Genomic DNA, 22337 nt, shown 5'->3' on the forward strand with positions numbered 1-22337 from the left:
ATAAGGAGGACAGACATTGATCGGCCTTCATAACAGTAAGGGTAAGTACATGTAAATTGAACATCACATCTTCATTGTGTAAAATTCTCCGTCTCTTTTCTGTCCTGATGGAATCTCTCCTGCTCATCACTCACTGATCCAGATGTCAGAACAAGTCCTGGGTTTTGATGCTCATGTTGCTCCATAGTTCAGAAAGTTGACCTGATTGAGATTGTGATTTTTGGATTCAGCTCATCAAATTGACCCTAAAACTGTTGGAAAACAATTTTTTGGGCTGTTGACCAGTGAAATTTGAAAAGATGGATCTCCACCTCCTTCCTGAGCTGCTATCTACAGAATTGCACAGCTGCTGACCAATAACCAATCAGAATCAGGAGGCGGGTCTTGGCGCTGTCAACCAACCTCTTCATGTATGTGCTGCCAAACATGTTAACGGGGGAGAAGTAACTCACTGCTGCAGGAAAACCGTTTATCTGCTGTCATCTGTGGCCGTGCTAACTAGCTTTAGCATTAACGACAGGCTCCACTGATGAGGAAAAACTGTAGCTTAGCAGAGATAAGTGACAGTGCTAGTTCATGCAGGCAGAGCGCCATTGCAGACATTCAAGCACTGCTTTGCAGGGTTTCCCAGTGAAGGTAAAAATATGACGGCACGGCCCCTTCCTCACCTCACCTCACCTGACCTCATGAAGGACTCGTAGATCCTTCTCAAACCAGATTTACAGTGAAGAAGTTGAGCTGCTGCTGCATCCATCATCAGATCAGGAAACAGACAGACTTCTGTTATTAAAAAAAGTCACATGATGTTTTTAAAATGTTAGGTTTAGTTATAAATTTTGATTTGATTTTGTATCCTCACTTTAGCAGCTGAAAACAAACAAGTGAGATGGAAACATTTTTCATTTGTCCATTTACAACAAATCTTCACACTAACAAACAGATATCCTCCTGAAACAGCCAAAAGCTCCCCTTTATGTTCTTGAAATATCAGGTCTGAGGTTTACTCATTTAGAATTGGTTGATCAGTGATAAAACTCTAAAGGACAACGTGTCTAATAACTGCACATGGTGTCGCTGTACCAGCCGGGCCTCCATGCTGCCATCAGATCTGCTCTTGTTCTTTCATCATCATGTAAAGGTGTTCCTCACTCGGATGCTGTGACGTGAAGAAGTCCGGACCTGAACCTGGTTTAGCTGCTGCGGCCACACAGGAAACAGCAGGACAGGCTCTGAACTGCTGACTGATGAGAGGAAGATGTACTGAATCATGGCAGTACAGCAAGAAGCAAGTACAGCAAGTAGTGCTTCTTGCTGTACTTTCATTGTAATGGTGCTGTAACATGGGACATTGTTGTACGTCTGATGTGTTTCCTGTTTTTTAGATCTGGAAAAGCCCACATAGTCTGTCTCTAACCTGACAAGTGAAAAGGTTTCAGTTTTTTCCTTCCATCCTTCTGTAGTAAATCTGTTGGCTGCAGCAGTGACCGCTAACAGCTAACAGAAGATGCCAGTGACTTCTCCCTGCTCTGAGCTTTGATGAGCAAGCTCCTCTTTGGCTCGGTGTTTTAAGTAATTATCTGATTATTTCTGCTGAGCTCTGCCAGTGGCTGCGCTGCGTTTCCACACTTTATTGAGATGAGCCGGATTCAGGCGTGCAAGCTTAGCAGATTGTGCTCCAGCTCTGCAGGACGAGGTCCCAGAGGATTCAACGACAAGGTAAGACGGCATGCAGGGACCAGTGCATGGGAACCTGCTAGAATAAGAGTTCATCAGGGTGGCTGCCCTAATGTTTACCTCTGATCATTTAGTGGAGGGAGTTTTTTTTTTTAAGTCTTTAAATTGTGTCAGATTGAATTCCGTCACCTCTTTGGATGGTTGAGGTTTTACTAGCATTTCTTCCTAGTGTGTGTGGCTTTTTGCTCTGCAGACATTTTTGGCCGTAGAGGAGTGTTGTACTGGAAGGGCTTCAAGCTGCAGGAGGTGAATTATTGCAGGCAGAGTGGTGCAACTTTTCCATCCTCCCGAGATCATCCTTAGTGTGAACAGAGCTCAGCTGTGTGGAGAAACGCTCCATTCACTTGCATCCTTTCTCGTTTCTGTCTGAAATACTTTTCATCATTTTCAACACTCATCCAGTGTTACACACCACAACCACCACAACATACTGAGCAGATGAGGAACAGGATGAGTGAAGATTTATGACCAGCTGTTTGCGTACAACTCAGCTTTCTTAATGAAATTGATATTTTTATATATTTTTGTTGAATCTGCTCAGTTATTCAGATTATTAAGTTTCTGTTTAGCTATTCATGTAGCAGCACTGCACAAAAGATGTCATCTCAAAGAAGTTTTAAAAAAAGTTATTTTTTTTCAGCCATTTTTTCAGTCAAATTCTGATCAATCTCAGTTTGTTATTGAAACTAGTTTAGAAAGTTTTCTTTGTTAGGAATCCCATTGGATTCCATCGAGTCGTTGACTTTACAGCGTTCCACCATACTGAGCGTGCAAGTGGCGACAGTGGAGAGGAAAAACTCCCTGTTAACAGGTGGAAACCTTCAGCAGAACCAGAACCTGGGTCTGTACAAGCAGCCATCTGCCACGACCGACTGGAGGTTGAGAAGAAATCACAAAAAGAAACGGATGAACTGATGTTGGATTATCGATGTTCTTTAAGGGAGGTGTATTAGTTGATGGATTTGACTTTTGCCTGACTCCAGGTTGTTGGATGATGGATTATGGGTTTGGTCTGTTTTTCAGGTGTTGGGCTCAACCTCTTACTTCCAGTGAAAAGAGTCCTTCTATATTCTTTGTATTTAATTTTTTTTATTTCTGATTCTACTCTGAATACCTTAAAGTCATATTCAACAACAAAAAGCTTCTTTCCACTGTAAAGATAATGAACCTCCTAGCTAGTGGCTATAGTTTTTATTCTATTGATCTATTTCCATTAGTCAGTTTTACAAATTGATATAATGATACTGAGACTTTAACCTGATTGATAACACTCTTAACCTGTGGAAGTGGTGAAATCACTGCTACAAATGAAGCCAACATGTGGAGTCACAGGCAGAATTGTTTGTGTTGTAACAACCCAGAACGTCTAAAGAGAGTTTTTATTTTCAAAGGTTCATTTCTGAAGTTGTGCTCATCTGATTGCTGCTTCATGAAGAGAGGAGATGCTGACGATGCTGCTTCTGGGATGGACTACATTACTGTCTGGCCTCCCACATGCAGCTTCCTCTTTAACATCCCGTAAGTGAAAAGTGAACACTGTCCCCAGAACCTCATCTCATCACTGTTCAGTCAGCGTAGCAAAATTCCTGAACTCCTCCAGTAAGGGTTCGCCGACAAATCGGCCCAGACTCCTTTAGTTTTGGGAGATTGGTGATCGGCCGACACTTACTTTTTAAACCGATATTTGGCTTCACATGGACTCCAAGTCTTTTACGTGTTTATGTTACTTGTGTACATTCAGGATTTCCAGTGAGTAGAGGCAGCAGGGGGCCGGCTCGGAAATGTGAAGTCTTCATCCTGCCTCCTCTTCCTCCTCCGATGTTTCCTCCAATCAAACACAAAGCAGAGCTGATGGTGAGGAGGCCTTTTGCTCACACACCAGTTAAAAAACAAGCTCTGCACAACATTTAATTCTGCAGTTTTAGTTTCTAATGTCGTTGGGTTGCAAACTATGAAAAAAGCATCCAGCGATGCTGAGCCTGTTATCCTCATGCCTTCAGGTCGACATGACAGAACACATCACAGGACCCGCAGGGGAAAAGGTGGGAAGGATCTTTTCTATTTTATATGCTAATTATTGCTAAGGCCACCCAGATGGCTTGGAAAACATATTTTTTTTAAACTTTACAGAGCGCTTTGTGATGTTTTATGTTTAAAGGGCTGCAGAGGGCTGAGAGGAGCAAAGGTACAGAACAGAACAAATTTTATCTGTTTTTTTTTATGTTATAGATTAAAAGCAACAGCTCCTTAATTCTGTTTGTTTTAGGGGAAACCTGGTGTGACGGGTTCAAAAGGAGAACCAGGACCACAAGGTCCTCTGGGAAAACCAGGTCAGAAGGTAAAAGACAGTTTGAAAATCTGTACAAGTCAGGGTCATATGTCCCAACATATGTTTACTTTAGCATCCTTTTCAATTGTTATCTTGTTTAGCCAGTCAACACTCTCATTTCAAAGATCCCAGCAAAGCCTCCATTTATGTTTACTATGTTTATTAAACCATCTACTCCTCTAGTCTAGACTATAATCAGTAGATTATCACCACTTTGCATGGTGTGTTCTTCTCAGTGCTGCCTGCATTGCAGGCTTGTTAAACACACCAGGAGCCAGAGCCCGACCCAGACCTGAACATGGAGCAAATGATTGTGTCCCAACCCGGGCCGGGTCGGGCTCAGGCCACAAATCTAAACACAAGTAAAATTTGATTACTAATTAGGAATAAAGACTAGAATCATACAAACCAATGCAAGTACAAAAAAGGTGAAACCGATAAATGACCTGTATAATTTTTCAATTGATTTAAGTCTAAAGTAATTCATCTGAAAGCTTTAATTGAATCTCCAGCGAGTTCTGATCTCTGCTGGTTCAGACTGTGCATCTAAAAACATGGAGCATTTATTAACTGTGTTCAAAGACCTGACCGTTTAGTGACAATTATTACATAAACAAAATATTGTGTGGCTGCATTGTGGCATAGATTAGTGCAAAAAAATGTTCCATGACTGTTCATTCATATCTGCACTACCAAATATGGTGCACGCGATTTAAAGTGATTTCAATTGAATATGAAGAATATATTTTTAAGTAATTATGCATCATGTCAAAAGACAAAGCTTTCAGTGAAAATGTAAAACAATCCAGATATTACTTTTATTATAACTATCTCATGGGAGAAGACATTCGGAAAAAACATTTTCAAAAATTGTATATAACAGGTTGTTAAAGTAAGTATTAATCATGTTGGAAAATGAAACTTTTGCAGCAAATATGATACAAATGGTTTTAAAGGGCATTGACTTTTGGAAGCCAGGAGCTGATGTAGGTCACTGTATCCCACAGGGGGAGAAAGGTGAGAGAGGCTGGAGGGGTCTGTACGGAGACATCGGAACTCCTGGGATGATAAAGGTACAACAAAGCTTTAATTCATGGAAAAAATCTCTCAACTATTTAAAAAAGAAATCTAATGAATACATGTTTCCACAATATGTAGAACAACACCACCAGGGGGGGCCCAAGAGTACCATCTGATTTTATTTTGTAGTGATAGAATACACATTTTACACCACCTACAAGTGATGGGTAAATGAGACGCCATGAAGCGTTTCAACTAGCAAAACTGTATTGATACTGTGTCACTGAATACTGACACCTGCTGGACATTAAAAATCCCTACAGTCAATGTGGTTGACAGACTGATTTGATGACCTAGTCTATACAATACGATTTAAGTCATTATATTTTATTGTATATTATATATTGTATTATGTCATATCTTCAGTTAAATTAAAAATAACAACGCATCGGTGTTGCCGGACCCATTACTACCACCTACACTTTCTGTTCCAAGTTAAAAGTAAAAAATATTAAACTTGCTAACTCTAGTGTAAGTTAAGTGTTTGTCTGCAGTTGTTATTTTTAAATAGTTAAATTAATATCTTACACTTAAACAACATTCTGATTCACAAAACACAAATTAGGGCATTTTTTTCTTGTTTGCTTCTCCTGTAAGGTTAAAATCAACAACCATAATAACCTGTATGATGTAGACTGAAAAAACACAAAGTCTGACCAAGTGTTGTTGTGCAACTATATCAGTACATTTGAAATAAGGCAAATCTCATTTCTAAGTAACTTTTCAGTAAGATATAAGAGTTTGTTTTAAATCAATAATTCCTTAATATTGATGAAAAAGTTCTAGTTCCACAGATTGGACTTAAGGTAGTTTGTGTTGTGTCGTTACAGGGCAGTAAAGGTCATCCAGGACTCAGGGTGAGGAACATCTTCTCCTTCCTTTTCCTGCCAACCCTCTCTGAGCTGCTCGTCTCTCATTTCTCTTTTCTCTCTCATTATCAGGGCGACAAGGGTCTCAAAGGACACAGAGGCCCCACAGGAGAGAAGGTTAGGAAGTCAGATGTTTTTCCTCCACTCAATGCTGAATGAAACGCACTCGGATTTGGTGTGTATGTGTGTGTCTGCAGGGCGAGCGTGGGATCCCTGGGACGGCCGGAGAGCAGGTGAAACTCTGACTGATGAGTGTTAGACGAATATAAAAGCTGCATGACGGAGAGGCTGTGACAGAATGCATGTCCTGTCTCAGGGACACCTGGGCCAGAAGGGAGACAGAGGTCTGATGGGGGAGCAGGGAACAAGAGGAGAGGCAGGAGCCAGAGGAAAGATGGTAGGTCCACACAGATGTCCTGCAAGTATTCATGATTTCTGACTAACTGTAGTAGATCAACACAAAGTAGTGCTTAATTGTGAAGTGGAAGGAATGTATGTATCTATAGTTATAAGTGTATTCAAACACTGATTTTTTCAAAGAGTCAGTGAGTCAGTAATTGTGTGCAGGGCTTCAAGGGTTCTATGGGACCAGCCGGGGAACAGGGAAATCCCGGTACAGCAGGACTGCCTGGTCTACATGGAGAGCCTGGTCTACCTGGGCAAGGTTTGTATGGAAGAAAAAAAATAATCTATATAAAATAGATATATTTATAAAAATAGAATTTATTTCATGCTATTCATCAAGTATAAGTCATTATGTAGATTAATTCCACACAGTCTGATGCTTTTTATTTCTGTTAATGTTGATTTTCTGCTTGCATTTAATGAAAATCCATTAGAATATTACAATGAAAAAAAAAGATTTTTAATACAGAAATATGGGCTCAATGAGAAGTAGAGGTAAGACCTCCTGAAAGGCTGATACATGTACCTGGACTTTATAAATTTCTTATGACCTTTCCATGTGTAATCATGGATGTTGAGATGGTTTCATATATTGGCAGTTGCCCAGGGTGACAGTAGGTGAAAAGAACAGCTCAGCTGTATTTGGAGTTCTGTACAACAACAGGAGTCAGACCTTCCATGCAGCCAGCAACAATGGAGGTAAAGGGATCAGTGAGCCTTAGAAACTTTTCACACTCTAATGTTTACCTCTGTAGCGTTTGATCCATATTCCTACAGTTTTATTGTTGAGTCAAAGCACGAGAACAACATGCTGACATATCTGACGAGAAGTCAGGCGCTCTGGTTCTGGCTGAGTGAAGCAGCTTGTGTTGTTCCAGTGTACATCCTGCCTGGCCTGCAGGGAGACTCCGGCAGCAGAGGACCCCCGACCCCCTGCAGCTGCCCACAGGGTCAAAGTTCACAGAGACCATTGGACAACGTCCTGACGGTCAGTAACCTCACTGATCACTCCCACTGATTGAACAATGTGGTTCCAAGAATCAACACATTAACCTGAGGTCTGATAAATGGAGGTGGCATCCCTCCAGCAGGGGGCCTCAGAGGGCCCCAGATACACATCCTGACATTGAGGCCTCATTTGTTTGAGATCCTGTTAAATTCTGTGAGCTTCTTCTTGTCTCAGGTATCTTGATTTCTCCCTTTTTTTTAGGATAAATATTCATCCCATCTTTACTTCTGCAGGTGTTTGTCGCAGACGGAGAGAAAGAGATGAGGCGGCTGCGGGCGGAGAACGTGATGGTGCTGCGGACGGACAGAAGATCTCTCTACATCTACACAGATTCCCAGTGGATGAACGTCCTGGTAACCGCCGCCGGAGAGGCAATCCAAGAAGTTTAGAGGGAATAGAAATGCAATATTATCGGAAAGACATGCCTCCTGTGGGTTTTATTGATCAGGACATAAAAAACCTTATTTGGTCTGTGCCATGATTTAACATTTAAGTTTTCTTGAACATCTAATGAAATCTAGCCTTCTGCTAGATCCTCATCTGCAACCAGTGAACAGATGTTCCTTCAGGAGGTGTCAAACATCCTGGAACAGTTTAGCTCCGCAAGTCATCAACACACACACAGGAAGACGTTTAAACACAGAAGTTCTTTCAGTTAAACCTCACAGTTGACAGAAAGTTAAATCACGTCAAAAAGTATTGATATTGATGAGGCATGAAGTGTGCGACATGCATGAAACACGAGCATTGATGGGATCAACTACCAGTTCTACTAGAGAGGAAACCTAAAATGAACTCATTTAAAAAGAGCTGAACCAAATGAAGATGACTTCAATATTTTGAAGTAAAATTAATTTTCATGTCCTTATTCGACCGTTATACATTTTTCTGTCCCATTAAATTATGTTTAACGAGTGCTTACACCAGGACTAGCACCAAGTATTTTACAGTGATTCGGCTTTGATAAGCATTATAGAAAAGATCAAGTTTTTTTGCAGTATGATTGTCTTTAGGTACCATATGTTATTGTTCCTTATGAGTAGATAGCAGCATGTTCAATGCAGTCATTTAAGTGAAGTAGAATTTGAATAAAAAGTTCATTTACTTTAGTGACTTAGTTGACTAATTATTTGCACACAGACTGATGTTTTCAAACCTTTATTTTATCTCATTTTGATTGACTGCCTTTCAGCCAATACGTGACATGACATTTAGTATCAGAATACGACTTCACACTAATTGCCTGCTTATAGGTTGTTGTATTGAAAAGGTACTTTAACATAGCCATCCATTCTCTGTGTGTTTTTGCTCCGCCTCCCTGTTTGGACCAGGAGGGCCGCAGACTACATTCACCCTGACATCTAACTGGGTGATCCTTCCAAGCTGACTGATGGATCATCAGATCGATTCATTCTCCCTCTCATGCAACATTTTACTGGTTTCAAAGATTCACCGAGTCCAGATTAAGAATCCCTGCATGTCTGGTATTTTATCATTAATGAGGATTTTTTTTCAAACAATTGTTTTTCAAATTTAGATTTTCCTCATGCAAACACTTTGTCCATCATAATAAAGCTCTCATCACTTTTGCAATGTCAGACAATGTATTTCCAACATGTAAATGTGTCTGTGTCCAATCCATGGTGCATGAATATGTGAGCAGCAGATTTATGATTAGACAGTTAAAACCAGATATTTAAATATACCAATTATAAATACACAGTTTTTCTCAGTGCATGTATGTATATTAGAAAATCCTCAGTCATCATTAGATGGAGGGCAGCCAGAATAATTAACTTTGGTAAATTATTATATTTAGCTAAATGCTATTTAGGGTCACAAGCAGGCCTCACAGATTAAAAAAGAAAATCAAAAAAGTGCACTTGGGGCATCAAGAATACAAGGTGCACTGGTTCATGTCCCTTCAAAAGATGTGCCTGAGTTCACTAACAGCAAGGACTCCGCCACAAAGGTATAAGTTAAAAAATTTATTGTAGGAAGGGGATGGAGGGATGAATGAGCTTGGATCTGAGGATAATGCTGGAGGTCTTGGGAGATGAAGACTCAGCGTGGGGGTATGGTCTTCAGGAAAATTTGTTCTGCTTATTTTCCCAAGCCCACCTACCGCAGGTTCTTCAGGTCCCTGGGGGTTTCTCAGATGGAATCTGCAGCAAAAAGGAGTAAAGCGTGGTTATGGCATGGAGGGAAGGAAAAGGAGGATGAGGATGATGGTAGAAAGAGAATGAAAGGGGAAGATTTGATTGATTGAAGTGGGGTGAGGCAAAAGAGGTAAATAATAAGAGAGGGTGGGATTGACAAAACGCAACAGAGAATGGGTGCACTGAGAATAAATACACTGCTTGGAAAATTGGGATTGTGGTTTGGGTGTGTCAGTGCTCCTGAACTTAAGTTAATGTAAGAATATTTATATGTATGGATGGATGGACGTATATGTGCTTGGATGCATACATGTATCCCTTGTGTTCCTCAGCATAATAATAGAGAAGAGAATGCTAGCGTGATATTTTGGTTACATATGATTTCCTTAATAATCAATTTTTCTTATAATGCCCTTAGTATACCAAATTGAAATATCAAAGGACAAATTCACACACTAATGATGGCAATCTACTGGAGTGTGAGGCAGTCTGACAGAAGTGAGGGTGCAATTGGTTTTCCTGAACATTACCAGCAAATGAGGTGGCTGAAGTGTCTTGGTGAAAATTCAACGACAGATAAGGAATCAAATAATTACAGGGAAAACACCTACTGCTGACGTTTCTGCTATTTTTTTTCAAGTGATACATTTGATATTCCTTGTAATTTTATGCCAAACACACATTTGTCATACATTAAGATTTTTCTGCTTGATGCATCTCTGGCAAAACTACTATAGTTTTATGTTCAAGAGTAATTTTTGGGTAACTACCTGCTGGAATCAATCCAGTATTTTTCCATGAATTTTACAATTTCTAAAATTTTCATAAAAAATTTCTAAAATAAAAATTTTATTAAGTAAAGGCTTGAAAACAATGATTGATAATGGGAAAACTCTCAACTTGTAAATTTTGTAACTTTACGAAAATTAGGTCATAATAAACGTGCTGTAAAGCCTGTGGAGAGTGATAACATCTTGCTTACTAATTTTGGTGGTACTGTTGGTTTCATTGCCCCATTCTTCTCTTTTGGAGACTAAGTAGACAATGACGAAAACAATGATTGTTAATTGGAAAACTCTCGACTTGTAAATTTTTTAGCCCCTTCCTTCTCCTGTGGAGACTGAGAAGACAATGAAGGATTCAAAGATTGCTAATGGGAAAACGTACAACTGACCTGTTTTGTTATTTCACAAACATTGGGTCATAATTAAAGTGCTGTAAAACCTGTGGCAGGTGTTGATAACATCTTACTTACCAATTTTGGAGGTACTGTTGGTTTCTTAGCTCCATCCTTCTCTTTTGGAGACTGAGCAGACAATGACAGATTCAAAGATTGTTAAAGGGAAAACTTTCGACTTGTAAATGTTTTAATTTTACAAAAATTAGGTCATAATTAAAGTGCTGTAAAGCCTGTGAGAGATGTTGATAACTTCTCACTTACCAATTTTGGTGGTTCCGTTGGTTTCTTTGCCCCATCCTTCTCTTTTGGAGACTGAGTAGACAAAAACAGAATGAAAGATTGTTAATGGGAAAACATTCAACTTGTAAATTTTTTAATTTGACAAAAATTATTGCATAATTAAAGTGCTGTAAAACCTGTGGCATGTGATGATAACATCTTACTTACCAATTTTGGTGGGACTGTTGGTTTCGTAGCCCAATCCTTCTCTTTTGGAGACTGAGCAGACAATGACAGATTCAAAGATTGTTAATGGGAAAACTTTCCACTTTTGAATCATGTAATTTTAACAAAATTAGGTCACAATTAAAGTGCTGTAAAACCTGTGAGAGATGTTGATAACTTCTCACTTACCAATTTTGTTGGAAAAGTTGGTTTCTTAGCTCCATCCTTCTCTTTTGGAGACTGAGCAGACAATGAAAGATTCAAAGACTCTTAATGGGAAAACTTTCAACTTTTAAATCATGTAATTTTAACAAAATTTGGTCATAATTAAAGTGCTATAAAACCTGTGGTAGGTGTTGATAACATGTTAATTACCAATTTTGGTGGGACTGTTGGTTTCGTAGCTCCATCCTTCTCTTTTGGAGACTGAGCAGACAATGACAGATTCAAAGATTGTTAATGGGAAAACTTTCCACTTTTGAATCATGTAATTTTAACAAAATTAGGTCACAATTAAAGTGCTGTAAAACCTGTGAGAGATGTTGATAACTTCTCACTTACCAATTTTGGTGGTTTGGATGGTTTCTTTGCCCCATCCTTCTCTTTTGGAGACTGAGAAGACTAAGACAGAATGAACGATATTTAATGGGAAAACTTTCAACTTTTAAATCATGTAATTTTAACAAAATTTGGTCATAATTAAAGTGCTATAAAACCTGTGGTAGGTGTTGATAACATGTTAATTACCAATTTTGGAGGCACTGTTGGTTTCTTAGCTACATCCTTCTCCTTTGGAGACTGCGTAGATGATGAAGAAAACAATAATTGTTAATTGGAAAGCTCTCGACTTGTAAGTTTTGTAACTTTACAAAAATTAGGTCATAATTAACATGCTATACGTCCTGCGGCATGTGATGATAACTTCTCACTTACCAATTTTGGTGGAAAAGTTGGTTTCTTTGCCCCATCCTTCTGTTTTGGAGACTGAGTAGACTAAGACAGAATGAACGATTGTTAATGGGAAAACTTTCGACTTGTAAATTTTTTAATTTGACGAAAATTACGTCATAATTAAAGTGCTGGAAAACCTGCGGCATGTGTTGATAACTTCTCACGTACGAATTTTGGTGGTTCTGTTGGTCTCTTTGCCCCATCCTTCTCTTTTGGAGACTGAGTAGACAAAGACAGAATGAAAGATTGTTAATGGGAAAACTTTCTACTTGTACATTTTTTTAATTTTACGAAAATTAGGTCATAATTAAAGTGCTGGAAAACCTGTTGCAGGTGTTGATAACATCTTACTTACCAGTTTTGGTGGGACTGTTGGTTTATTTTCCCCATCCTTCTCTTTTGGAGACTGAGAAGACAAAGACAGATTCAAAGACTGTTAATGGGAAAACTTTCACCTTTTAAATGTAATTTTAACAAAATTTGGTCATAATTAAAGTGCTGTAAAACCTGTGGCAGGTGTTGATAACATCTTACTTACCAGTTTTGGTGGGACTGTTGGTTTATTTTCCCCATCCTTCTCTTTTGGAGACTGAGAAGACAAAGAAGGATTCAAAGATTGCTAAAGGGAAAAATTTTGACTTGTATATTTTTTAATTTTATGAATATTAGGTCACAATTAAAGTGCTGTTAAGCATGTTGCAGGTGTTGATAATGTCTTACTTACCAATTTTGGAGGTTCTGTTGGTTTAATTGCCCCATCCTTCACTTTTGGAGACTGAGTAGATAAAGACAGAAGGAAAGATTGTTAATGGGAAAACTCTCGGCTTGTAAATTTTGTAAGTTTACCAAAATTGGGTCATAATTAAAGTGATGTAAAGCCTGTGGCAGGTGTTGATAACTTCTCACTTACCAATTTTGGTGGTTCAGTTGGTTTCTTTGCCCCATCCTTCTCTTTTGGAGACTGAGCAGACAATGACAGATTCAAAGACTGTTAATGGGAAAACTTTCAACTTTTAAATCATGTAATTTTAACAAAATTAGGTCATAATTAAAGTGCTGTAAAGCCTGTGGCAGATGTTAATAACATCTCTCTTACCAATTTTGGAGGCACTGTTGGTTTCTTAGCTCCATCCTTCTCTTTTGGAGACTGAGTATAATATGACGGAATAAGAGAATGTTAATGGGAAAACTTTCGACTTGTAAATTTTTTAATCTTACGAAAATTAGGTCATGATTAAAGTGCTGTAAAGCCTGTGGCAGATGTTAATAACATCTCTCTTACCAATTTTGGTGGAAAAGTTGGTTTCTTAGCTCCATCCTTCTCTTTTGGAGACTGAGTTGATGATGAAAAAATGATTGTTAATTGCATAACTCTCGGCTTGTAAATTTTGTAAGTTTACCAAAATTGGGTCACAATTAAAGTGCTGTTAAGCATGTTGCAGGTGTTGATAATGTCTTACTTACCAATTTTGGAGGTTCTGTTGGTTTCATTGCCCCATCCTTCTCTTTTGGAGACTGAGCAGACAATGACAGATTCAAAGATTGTTAATGGGAGAACTTTGGACTTGTAAATGATTTAATTTTACAAAAATTATGTCATAATTAAAGTGCTGTAAAACCCATGGCAGGTGTTGATAACATCTTACTTACCAATTTTGGTGGGACTGTTGGTTTCTTAGCCCCATCCTTTTCCTGTGGAGACTGAGAAGAAGATGAAGGATTCAAAGATTGATAATGGGAAAACGTACGACTTAACGGTTCTGTCATTTCACAAATATTGGGTCTTAATTAATGTGCTGTAAAGCCTCTGGAGGTTGTTGAAAACATCTTGCTTACCAGTTTTGGTGGGACTGTTGGTTTCGTTGCTCCATCCTTCTCTTTTGGAGACTGAGCAGACAATGACAGATTCAAAGTTTGTTAATGGGAAAACTTTCAACTTTAAATCATGTAATTTTAACAAATTTATGTCACAACTAAAGTGCTGTAAAACCTGTGGCAGGTGTTGATAACATCTTACTTACCACTTTTGGTGGGTGTGTCGGTTTCTTAGCTCCATCCTTCTCTTTTGGAGACTGAGTATAATATGACGGAATAAGAGAATGTTAATGGGAAAACTTTCGACTTGTAAATTTTTTAATCTTACGAAAATTATGTCACAATTAAAGTGCTGTAAAGCCTGTGGCAGATGTTAATAACATCTCTCTTACCAATTTTGGTGGAAAAGTTGGTTTCTTAGCTCCATCCTTCTCTTTTGGAGACTGAGTTGATGATGAAAAAATGATTGTTAATTGCATAACTCTCGGCTTGTAAATTTTGTAAGTTTACCAAAATTGGGTCACAATTAAAGTGCTGTTAAGCATGTTGCAGGTGTTGATAATGTCTTACTTACCAATTTTGGAGGTTCTGTTGGTTTCATTGCCCCATCCTTCTCTTTTGGAGACTGAGTAGACAAAGACAGATTCAAAGACTGTTAATGGGAAAACTTTCTACTTTGAAATCATGTAATTTTAACAAAATTTGGTCATAATTAAAGTGCTGTAAAACCTGTGGCAGGTGTTGATAACATCTTACTTACCAATTTTGGTGGAAAAGTTGGTTTCTTTGCCCCATCCTTCTGTTTTGGAGACTGAGTAGACTAAGACAGAATGAACGATATTTAATGGGAAAACTTTCGACTTGTAAATTTTGTAAGTTTACCAAAATTAGGTCATAATTAAAGTGCTGTAAAGCCTGTGGCAGATGTTGATAACTTCTCACTTACCAATTTTAGAGGTACTGTTGGTTTCATTGCACCATCCTTCACTTTTGGAGACTGAGTAGACAAAGACAGATTCATAGACTGTTAATGGGAAAACTTAAAACTTTGAAATTATGTAATTTTAATAAAATTATGTCACAATTAAATGCTGTAAAACCTGTGGCAGGTGTTGATAACATCTTACTTACCAATTTTGGTGGGACTGTTGGTTTCTTAGCTCCATCCTTCTCTTTTGGAGACTGAGTTGATAATGAAAAATACAATGATTGTTAATTGCAAAACTTTCGGCTTGTAAATTTTGTAAGTTTACCAAAATTGGGTCATAATTAACGTGCTGGAAAACCTGTGGCAGGTGTTGATAACATCTTACTTACCAGTTTTGGTGGGACTGTTGGTTTCTTTGCCCCATGCTCCTCTTTTGGAGACTGAGCAGACAATGAAAGATTCATAGGCTCTTTATTGGAAAACTTTCAACTTTTAAATCATAAAATTTTAACAGAATTTGGTCATAATTAAAGTGCTGTAAAACCTGTGGCAGGTGTTGATAACATCTTACTTACCAATTTTGGTGGGACTGTTGGTTTCTTAGCTCCATCCGTCTCTTTTGGAGACTGAGCAGACAATGACAGATTCACAGATTGTAAAAGGGAAAACTTTCAACTTTTAAATTATGTAATTTTAACAAAATTAGGTCATAATTAAAGTGCTGTAAAACCTGTGAGAGATGTTGATAACTTCTCACTTACCAATGTTTGTGGAAAAGTTGGTTCCTTTGCCCCATGCTCCTCTTTTGGAGACTGAGCAGACAATGAAAGATTCAAGGACTCTTAATTGAAAAACTTTCAACTTTTAAATCATGTACTTTTAACAAAATTGTATCACAATTAAAGTGCTGTAAAGCCTGTGGCAGATGTTAATAACATCTCTCTTACCGATTTTGGTGGAAAAGTTGGTTTCTTAGCTCCATCCTTCTCTTTTGGAGACTGAGTTGATAATGAAAAAACAATGATTGTTAATTCCAAAACTTTCGGTTTGTAAATTTTGTAAGTTTACCAAAATTGGGTCCTAAGTAACGTGCTGTAAAACCTGTGGCAGGTGTTGATAACTTCTCACTTACCAATTTTGGTGGTTCTGTTGGTTTCTTAGCCCCATCCTTCTCTTTTGGAGACTGAGTAGACAATGACAGATTCAAAGATTGTTAATGGGAAAACTTTCGACTTGTAAATTTTGTAAGTTTACCAAAATTAGGTCATAATTAACGTGCTGTATAGCCTGTGGCAGGTGTTGATAATGTTTTACTTACCAATTTTGGAGGTACTGTTGGTTTCATTGCACCATCCTTCACTTTTGGAGACTGAGTAGACAAAGACAGATTCATAGATTGTAAATGGGAAAACTTTCAACTTTGAAATCATGTAATTTTGATAAAATTATGTCACAATTAAAGTGCTGTAAATCCTTTGGCATGTGTTGATAACATCTTACTTACCAATTTTTGTGGGACTGTTGGTTTCTTAGCTCCATTCTTCTCTTTTGGAGACTGAGTTGATAATGAAAAAAACAATGATTGTTAATTGCAAAACTTTTTAGTTTACCAAGTTTACCAAAATTGGGTCATAATTAACGTGCTGTCAAGCCTGTGGCAGGTGTTGATAACATCTTACTTACCAGTTTTGGTGGGACTGTTGGTTTCTTTGCCCCATCCTCCTCTTTTGGAGACTGAGCAGACAATGAAAGATTCAAAGACTCTTTATTGGAAAACTTTCAACTTTTAAATCATAAAATTTTAACAACATTATTTCACAATTAAAGTGCTGTAAAACCTGTGACAGGTGTTGATAACATCTTACTTACCAATTTTGGTGGGACTGTTGGTTTCTTAGCTCCATCCTTCTCTTTTGGAGACTGAGTTGATAATGAAAAAACCAATGATTGTTAATTGAAAAACTCTCGGATTGTAAATTTTGTAAGTTTACCAAAATTGGGTCATAATTAACGTGCTGTCAAGCCTGTGGCAGGTGTTGATAACTTCTCACTTACCAATTTTGGTGGTTCTGATGGTTTCTCTGCCCCATCGTTCTCTTTTGGAGACTGAGTTGATAATGACAGATTCAAAGATTGTCAATGGGAAAACTTTAACCTTTTAAATCATGTAATTTTAACAAAATTATGTCACAATTAAAGTGCTGTAAAGCCTGTGGCAGATGTTAATACATCTCTCTTACCAATTTTGGTGGAAAAGTTGGTTTCTTAGCTCCATCCTTCTCTTTTGGAGACTGAGTTGATAATGAAAAAAACAATGATTGTTAATTGCAAAACTCTCGGCTTGTAAATTTTTTAAGTTTACCAAAATTGGGTCATAATTAACGTGCTGTCAAGCCTGTGGCAGGTGTTGATAACTTCTCACTTACCAATTTTGGTGGTTCTGTTGGTTTCTTAGCTCCATCCTTCTCTTTTGGAGACTGTGCAGACAATGACAGATTCAAAGATTGTTAATGGGAAAACTTTAACCTTTTAAATCATGTAATTTTAACAGAATTATGTCACAATTAAAGTGCTGTAAAGCCTGTGGCAGATGTTAATAACATCTCTCTTACCAATTTTGGTGGAAAAGTTGGTTTCTTAGCTCCATCCTTCTCTTTTGGAGACTGAGTTGATAATGAAAAAACAATGATTGTTAATTGCAAAACGTTCGGCTTGTAAATTTTGTAAGTTTACCAAAATTGGGTCATAAGTAACGTGCTGTAAAGCCTGTGGCAGGTGTTGATAACTTCTCACTTACCAATTTTGGTGGTTCTGTTGGTTTCTTAGCCCCATCCTTCTCTTTTGGAGACTGAGTAGACTAAGACAGAATGAACGATATTTAATGGGAAAACTTTCGACTTGTAAATTTTGTAAGTTTACCAAAATTAGGTCATAATTAACGTGCTGTATAGCCTGTGGCAGGTGTTGATAATGTTTTACTTACCAATTTTGGAGGTACTGTTGGTTTCATTGCACCATCCTTCACTTTTGGAGACTGAGTAGACAAAGACAGATTCATAGATTGTAAATGGGAAAACTTTCAACTTTGAAATCATGTAATTTTAATAAAATTATGTCACAATTAAAGTGCTGTAAATCCTTTGGCATGTGTTGATAACATCTTACTTACCAATTTTTGTGGGACTGTTGGTTTCTTAGCTCCATTCTTCTCTTTTGGAGACTGAGTTGATAATGAAAAATACAGTGATTGTTAATTGCAAAACTTTTTAGTTTACCAAGTTTACCAAAATTGGGTCATAATTAACGTGCTGTCAAGCCTGTGGCAGGTGTTGATAACATCTTACTTACCAGTTTTGGTGGGACTGTTGGTTTCTTTGCCCCATCCTCCTCTTTTGGAGACTGAGCAGACAATGAAAGATTCAAAGACTCTTTATTGAAAAACTTTCAACTTTTAAATCATAAAATTTTAACAACATTATTTCACAATTAAAGTGCTGTAAAACCTGTGACAGGTGTTGATAACATCTTACTTACCAATTTTGGTGGGACTGTTGGTTTCTTAGCTCCATCCTTCTCTTTTGGATACTGAGTTGATAATGAAAAAGCCAATGATTGTTAATTGAAAAACTCTCGGATTGTAAATTTTGTAAGTTATGTAATTTTAACAAAATTGTATCACAATTAACGTGCTGTAAAGCCTGTGGCAGGTGTTGATAACTTCTCACTTACCAATTTTGGTGGTTCTGTTGGTTTCTTAGCTCCATCCTTCTCTTTTGGAGACTGAGTAGACAAAGAGAGATTCAACGACTGTTAATGGGAAAACTTTCAACTTTGAAATGATGTAATTTTAACAAAATTTGGTCACAATTAAAGTGCTGTAAAACCTTTGGCAGGTGGTGATAACATCTTACTTACCACTTTTGGAGGCACTGTTGGTTTCTTAGCTCCATCCTTCTCTTTTGGAGACTGAGTTGATAATGAGAAAAACAATGATTGTTAATTGCAAAACTCTCGGCTTGTAAATTTTGTAAGTTTACCAAAATTGGGTCATAATTAACGTGCTGTCAAGCCTGTGGCAGGTGTTGATAACTTCTCACTTACCAATTTTGGTGGTTCTGATGGTTTCTTAGCTCCATCCTTCTCTTTTGGAGACTGAGTTGATAATGAAAAATACAATGATTGTTAATTGCAAAACGTTCGGCTTGTAAATTTTGTACGTTTACCAAAATTGGGTCATAATTAACGTGCTGTCAAGCCTGTGGCAGGTGTTGATAACTTCTCACTTACCAATTTTGGTGGTTCTGATGGTTTCTCTGCCCCATCGTTCTCTTTTGGAGACTGAGTTGATAATGACAGATTCAAAGATTGTCAATGGGAAAACTTTAACCTTTTAAATCATGTAATTTTAACAAAATTTGGTCATAATTAAAGTGCTGTAAAACCTGTGGCAGGTGTTGATAACATCTTACTTACCAATTTTGGTGGGACTGTTGGTTTCTTAGCTCCATCCTTCTCTTTTGGAGACTGTGCAGACAATGACAGATTCAAAGATTGTTAATGGGAAAACTTTCAACTTTTAATTCATGTAATTTTAACAAAATTGTATCACAATTAAAGTGCTGTAAAACCTGTGGCAGGTGGTGATAACATCTTACTTACCAATTTTGGTGAGACTGTTTGTTTCTTAGCTGCATCCTTCTCTTTTGGAGACTGAGCAGAAAAAGACAGAATGAAAGATTGTTAATGGGAAAACTTTCAACTTGTAAATTTTTTATTTTTACAAAAATTAGGTCATAATTAAAGTGCTGGAAAACCTGTAGCAGGTGTTGATAACATCTTACTTACCAGTTTTGTTGGGACTGTTGGTTTATTTGCACCATCCTTCTCTTTTGGAGACTGAGCAGATAATGAAAGATTCAAAGACTCTTAATTGGAAAACTTTCAACTTTTAATTCATGTAATTTTAACAAAATTATGTCACAATTAACGTGCTGTAAACCTGTGGCAGGTGTTGATAATTTCTCACATACCAATTTTGGTGGTTCTGTTGGTTTCTTAGCTCCATCCTTCTCTTTTGGAGACTGAGCAGACAATGACAGATTCAAAGATTGTTAATGGAAAAACTTTCACCTTTTAAATCATGTAATTTTAACAAAATTTGGTCATAATTAAAGTGCTGTAAAGCATGTGATAGATGTTGATAATTTTGCACTTGCCAATTTTGGTGGAAAAGTTGCTTTAAAGCCTGTGGCAGGTGTTGATAACATGTTACTTACCAATTTTGGTGGTTCTTTTGGTTTCTTCCGTCCATCCTTCTCTTTAGGAGACTGAGCAGATAAGGAAGAAAACAATGATTATTTGGAAAACCCTCGACTTGTAAATTTTGTAAGTTTACCAAAATTGGGTCATAATTAAAGTACTTTAAAACCTGTGGCAGGTGTTGATAACATCTTACTTACCAATTTTGGAGGTATTGGCAGTTTCTTTGCCCCACCCTTCTCTTTTGGAGACTGATTAGACAATGATGGAATAAGAGATTATTTTTTTTTTATCATTGAACTTTTTATTAGTATTTTTCACTTTTGTTTACATATCCTATGTACATGAACGCTTTACAGTCAACATAACATAACATAAAACTTCAGCTTGGGAGCTGTTCCTCTATTTGACCTTTGTCCCATCTAGTTTGTCCAGTTCTTTATTTTTGTCGCTTTCTTTTGTCTTGAATGTTTTCCGTTTCATCCACTTCTCTTCCATTTGTGTTCGCTGAAGACTCAAACTATGTGTCAGTTTTTCCATAATGTAGATTTCTTCTATTATTGCAGTCCATTGTTCTTGAGAAGAGGGGTCTGCCTTTCCCCATTTCCTCGTAATAGCATTCTTGCTAGCTATTATCAATATCTTAATCAGATACCTGTCTTTTACACTTACTTTGATATTGTTAAAATTGCAAAGATATAGTACCACACTACTCATAAGGATATCATATCCCACAACCTTCTCCACAGTTTCATGTACAATTTCCCAAAATTGGACAACGTTAGGACAGTTATAAAATATGTAAGAATGATCGGCGTTCATTGATCCACAGTTCCTCCAACACCCCATGTTTGTGCCACTACATCTATTCTGGACTTTAGGCGTGATGAAAAATCATATTAGATTTTTCCATGGGAACTTCCACCATATCCATGAAGGAATAAGAGATTGTTAATGGGAAAACTTTCGGTTATCAACACCTTCAGGTGTTGATAACCGAAGTGCTGTAAAACTTGTTAGAGATGTTGATAACTTATCCCTTACCAATGTTCAGTGATGGCATAGTTACTTTGAAAAAGTAACTTTAATCGGACTACTGATTACTCCTTGAAAAAGTAACTTAGTTAGATTACTGACTACTTGATTTGGAAAGTAACTAAGTTACACTAAAAGTAACTTTTTAGTTACTTTCAGCAGCTGCTAACAACAACGCTCCGCCTCCTGTGAAAATCACATTGAGCTTTGCCAATACGTAATTGTAATTTATTTTATAATGGTAACATCAACAATGTGTCTCCACTGATAAGGTTGAACTGAAGAGGAGATTGTACAAAAAAATTAAAAACGTGAATAATTTGTGTGGTCCACTGTTGTCTGGAAAACTCTAAGTAGGATTTTAAAGCCCCCCCTCTCCCAGCCTCCAGATTCTGCGTTACGGCCCTGCTTTTGGTGTCAAAGCTCAGCGCACAGAGCTCCTCCTGCAGCTCCACACCTCAGATGGCTGCACAGATTTGTGACACTTATCTTAATATTAATAATTATAGTGGCGTTAAGTTGCCATTATAACTATTGCCAACTACGTACACGTTTATTCGTGGCTGTTTTCACGTTTATTGCGCTGTTCATATTGGTCTCAATGTTAGCAGTTTTCTGGAGCGCAACGCGAAACTCGATGTCATACAGAGGTACTGTAATATATTAACTTGACATTAACAAAGACACAGCGGGACGGATCATCCAGGAAATGATGGACAGGGAGAGACTAAAACTACCTTAATGACGGACAAATTCTGGGATTTATTATGAGTCTCTGCTTATTTCCAAGCCCAAATGAGCAACTTTACGTTCAAAAACGAGCCCAAAAAGGCGCAACCCGCCACTCATTAAATTTGTAAGCAACTTTAAAAAAATTAAGCCCAAAGCCGCTTGTAATAATCGGACTTGGCGACAGAAACTCAAAATAGTTCCAGTTTTTCCTCCAACAAAATGCGCATCTCCCTCCATTGTTTACATTTCTCTCGCATAGAGACGTCGATCATTCAACAAGACACGTAGAGGAAATGCGATTAAATAACTAAAGAAGATAGTAACGCACAGTAACGCAAAAATGATTTTGATAAGTAACTGTAGTCTGACTACTGGATTTGAAATAGCAACACGTTAGATTACTCGTTA

The 22337-nt window shown here is 37.6% G+C and overlaps 2 protein-coding genes across 9 annotated transcripts in view; one reads left to right on the top strand and one right to left on the bottom strand.

The window, feature by feature from the left end:
- The first annotated feature begins 1222 nt into the window (after positions 1 to 1222).
- On the top strand, positions 1223 to 9297 carry LOC122839497 (acetylcholinesterase collagenic tail peptide-like). 3 transcript variants are annotated; one of them, XM_044131104.1, is made up of 15 exons: positions 1223 to 1716; positions 3126 to 3252; positions 3476 to 3588; positions 3735 to 3776; positions 3893 to 3919; positions 4001 to 4072; positions 5071 to 5136; positions 5974 to 6000; positions 6085 to 6129; positions 6210 to 6245; positions 6329 to 6409; positions 6580 to 6676; positions 7296 to 7405; positions 7660 to 7779; positions 8758 to 9297. In XM_044131104.1, the coding sequence occupies exons 2-15, from the start codon at positions 3177 to 3179 to the stop codon at positions 8782 to 8784; spliced, it is 939 nt and encodes a 312-aa protein (XP_043987039.1). In that variant the 5' UTR covers positions 1223 to 1716; positions 3126 to 3176; the 3' UTR covers positions 8785 to 9297. The 3 variants fall into 3 exon arrangements, with proteins under 3 accessions (XP_043987039.1, XP_043987038.1, XP_043987037.1); XM_044131103.1 differs by having other exon boundaries at positions 7319 to 7405; XM_044131102.1 differs by lacking the exon at positions 8758 to 9297 and having other exon boundaries at positions 7660 to 7873.
- A 102-nt stretch (positions 9298 to 9399) lies between these two features.
- The window catches only part of LOC122839496 (adhesive plaque matrix protein-like), a 28625-nt gene continuing 15687 nt past the window's right edge, over positions 9400 to 22337 (bottom strand). For 2 of the 6 annotated variants that reach the window (XM_044131098.1, XM_044131099.1), the window contains 19 exons: positions 17516 to 17566; positions 15479 to 15529; positions 15293 to 15343; positions 15107 to 15157; positions 14368 to 14418; positions 14182 to 14232; positions 13997 to 14047; positions 13811 to 13861; positions 13443 to 13493; positions 13257 to 13307; positions 13071 to 13121; positions 12885 to 12935; positions 12699 to 12749; positions 12516 to 12566; positions 11771 to 11821; positions 11585 to 11635; positions 10841 to 10891; positions 10568 to 10618; positions 9400 to 9591 (listed from right to left, as the gene is read on the bottom strand). In XM_044131098.1, coding sequence (XP_043987033.1) covers positions 9562 to 9591; positions 10568 to 10618; positions 10841 to 10891; positions 11585 to 11635; positions 11771 to 11821; positions 12516 to 12566; positions 12699 to 12749; positions 12885 to 12935; positions 13071 to 13121; positions 13257 to 13307; positions 13443 to 13493; positions 13811 to 13861; positions 13997 to 14047; positions 14182 to 14232; positions 14368 to 14418; positions 15107 to 15157; positions 15293 to 15343; positions 15479 to 15529; positions 17516 to 17566 — 948 coding nt within the window. In that variant the 3' untranslated portion in view covers positions 9400 to 9561. Of the gene's footprint in view, positions 9592 to 10567; positions 10619 to 10840; positions 10892 to 11584; positions 11636 to 11770; positions 11822 to 12515; positions 12567 to 12698; positions 12750 to 12884; positions 12936 to 13070; positions 13122 to 13256; positions 13308 to 13442; positions 13494 to 13810; positions 13862 to 13996; positions 14048 to 14181; positions 14233 to 14367; positions 14419 to 15106; positions 15158 to 15292; positions 15344 to 15478; positions 15530 to 15664; positions 15716 to 15850; positions 15902 to 16221; positions 16273 to 16407; positions 16459 to 16586; positions 16638 to 16772; positions 16824 to 17143; positions 17195 to 17515; positions 17567 to 18072; positions 18124 to 18251; positions 18303 to 18437; positions 18489 to 19376; positions 19428 to 20179; positions 20231 to 20362; positions 20414 to 22337 lie in introns of all 6 variants that reach the window. The other 4 variants (XM_044131095.1, XM_044131100.1, XM_044131101.1 and 1 more) reach the window with 4 other exon arrangements.

This window comes from Gambusia affinis, linkage group LG11, assembly GCF_019740435.1.
Source record: "Gambusia affinis linkage group LG11, SWU_Gaff_1.0, whole genome shotgun sequence".
Lineage (NCBI taxonomy): Eukaryota > Metazoa > Chordata > Actinopteri > Cyprinodontiformes > Poeciliidae > Gambusia > Gambusia affinis.

Excerpts from the sequence above, each read along its gene's own strand:
- LOC122839497 (XM_044131102.1), top strand. The coding sequence starts at position 3,177 with ATGCTGACGATGCTGCTTCTGGGATGGACTACATTACTGTCTGGCCTC. Across the intron at positions 3,253-3,475 it reads AGCTTCCTCTTTAACATCCC|GATTTCCAGTGAGTAGAGGC; the intron begins GTAAGTGAAAAG and ends GTGTACATTCAG. Across the intron at positions 7,406-7,659 it reads CATTGGACAACGTCCTGACG|GTGTTTGTCGCAGACGGAGA; the intron begins GTCAGTAACCTC and ends TTACTTCTGCAG.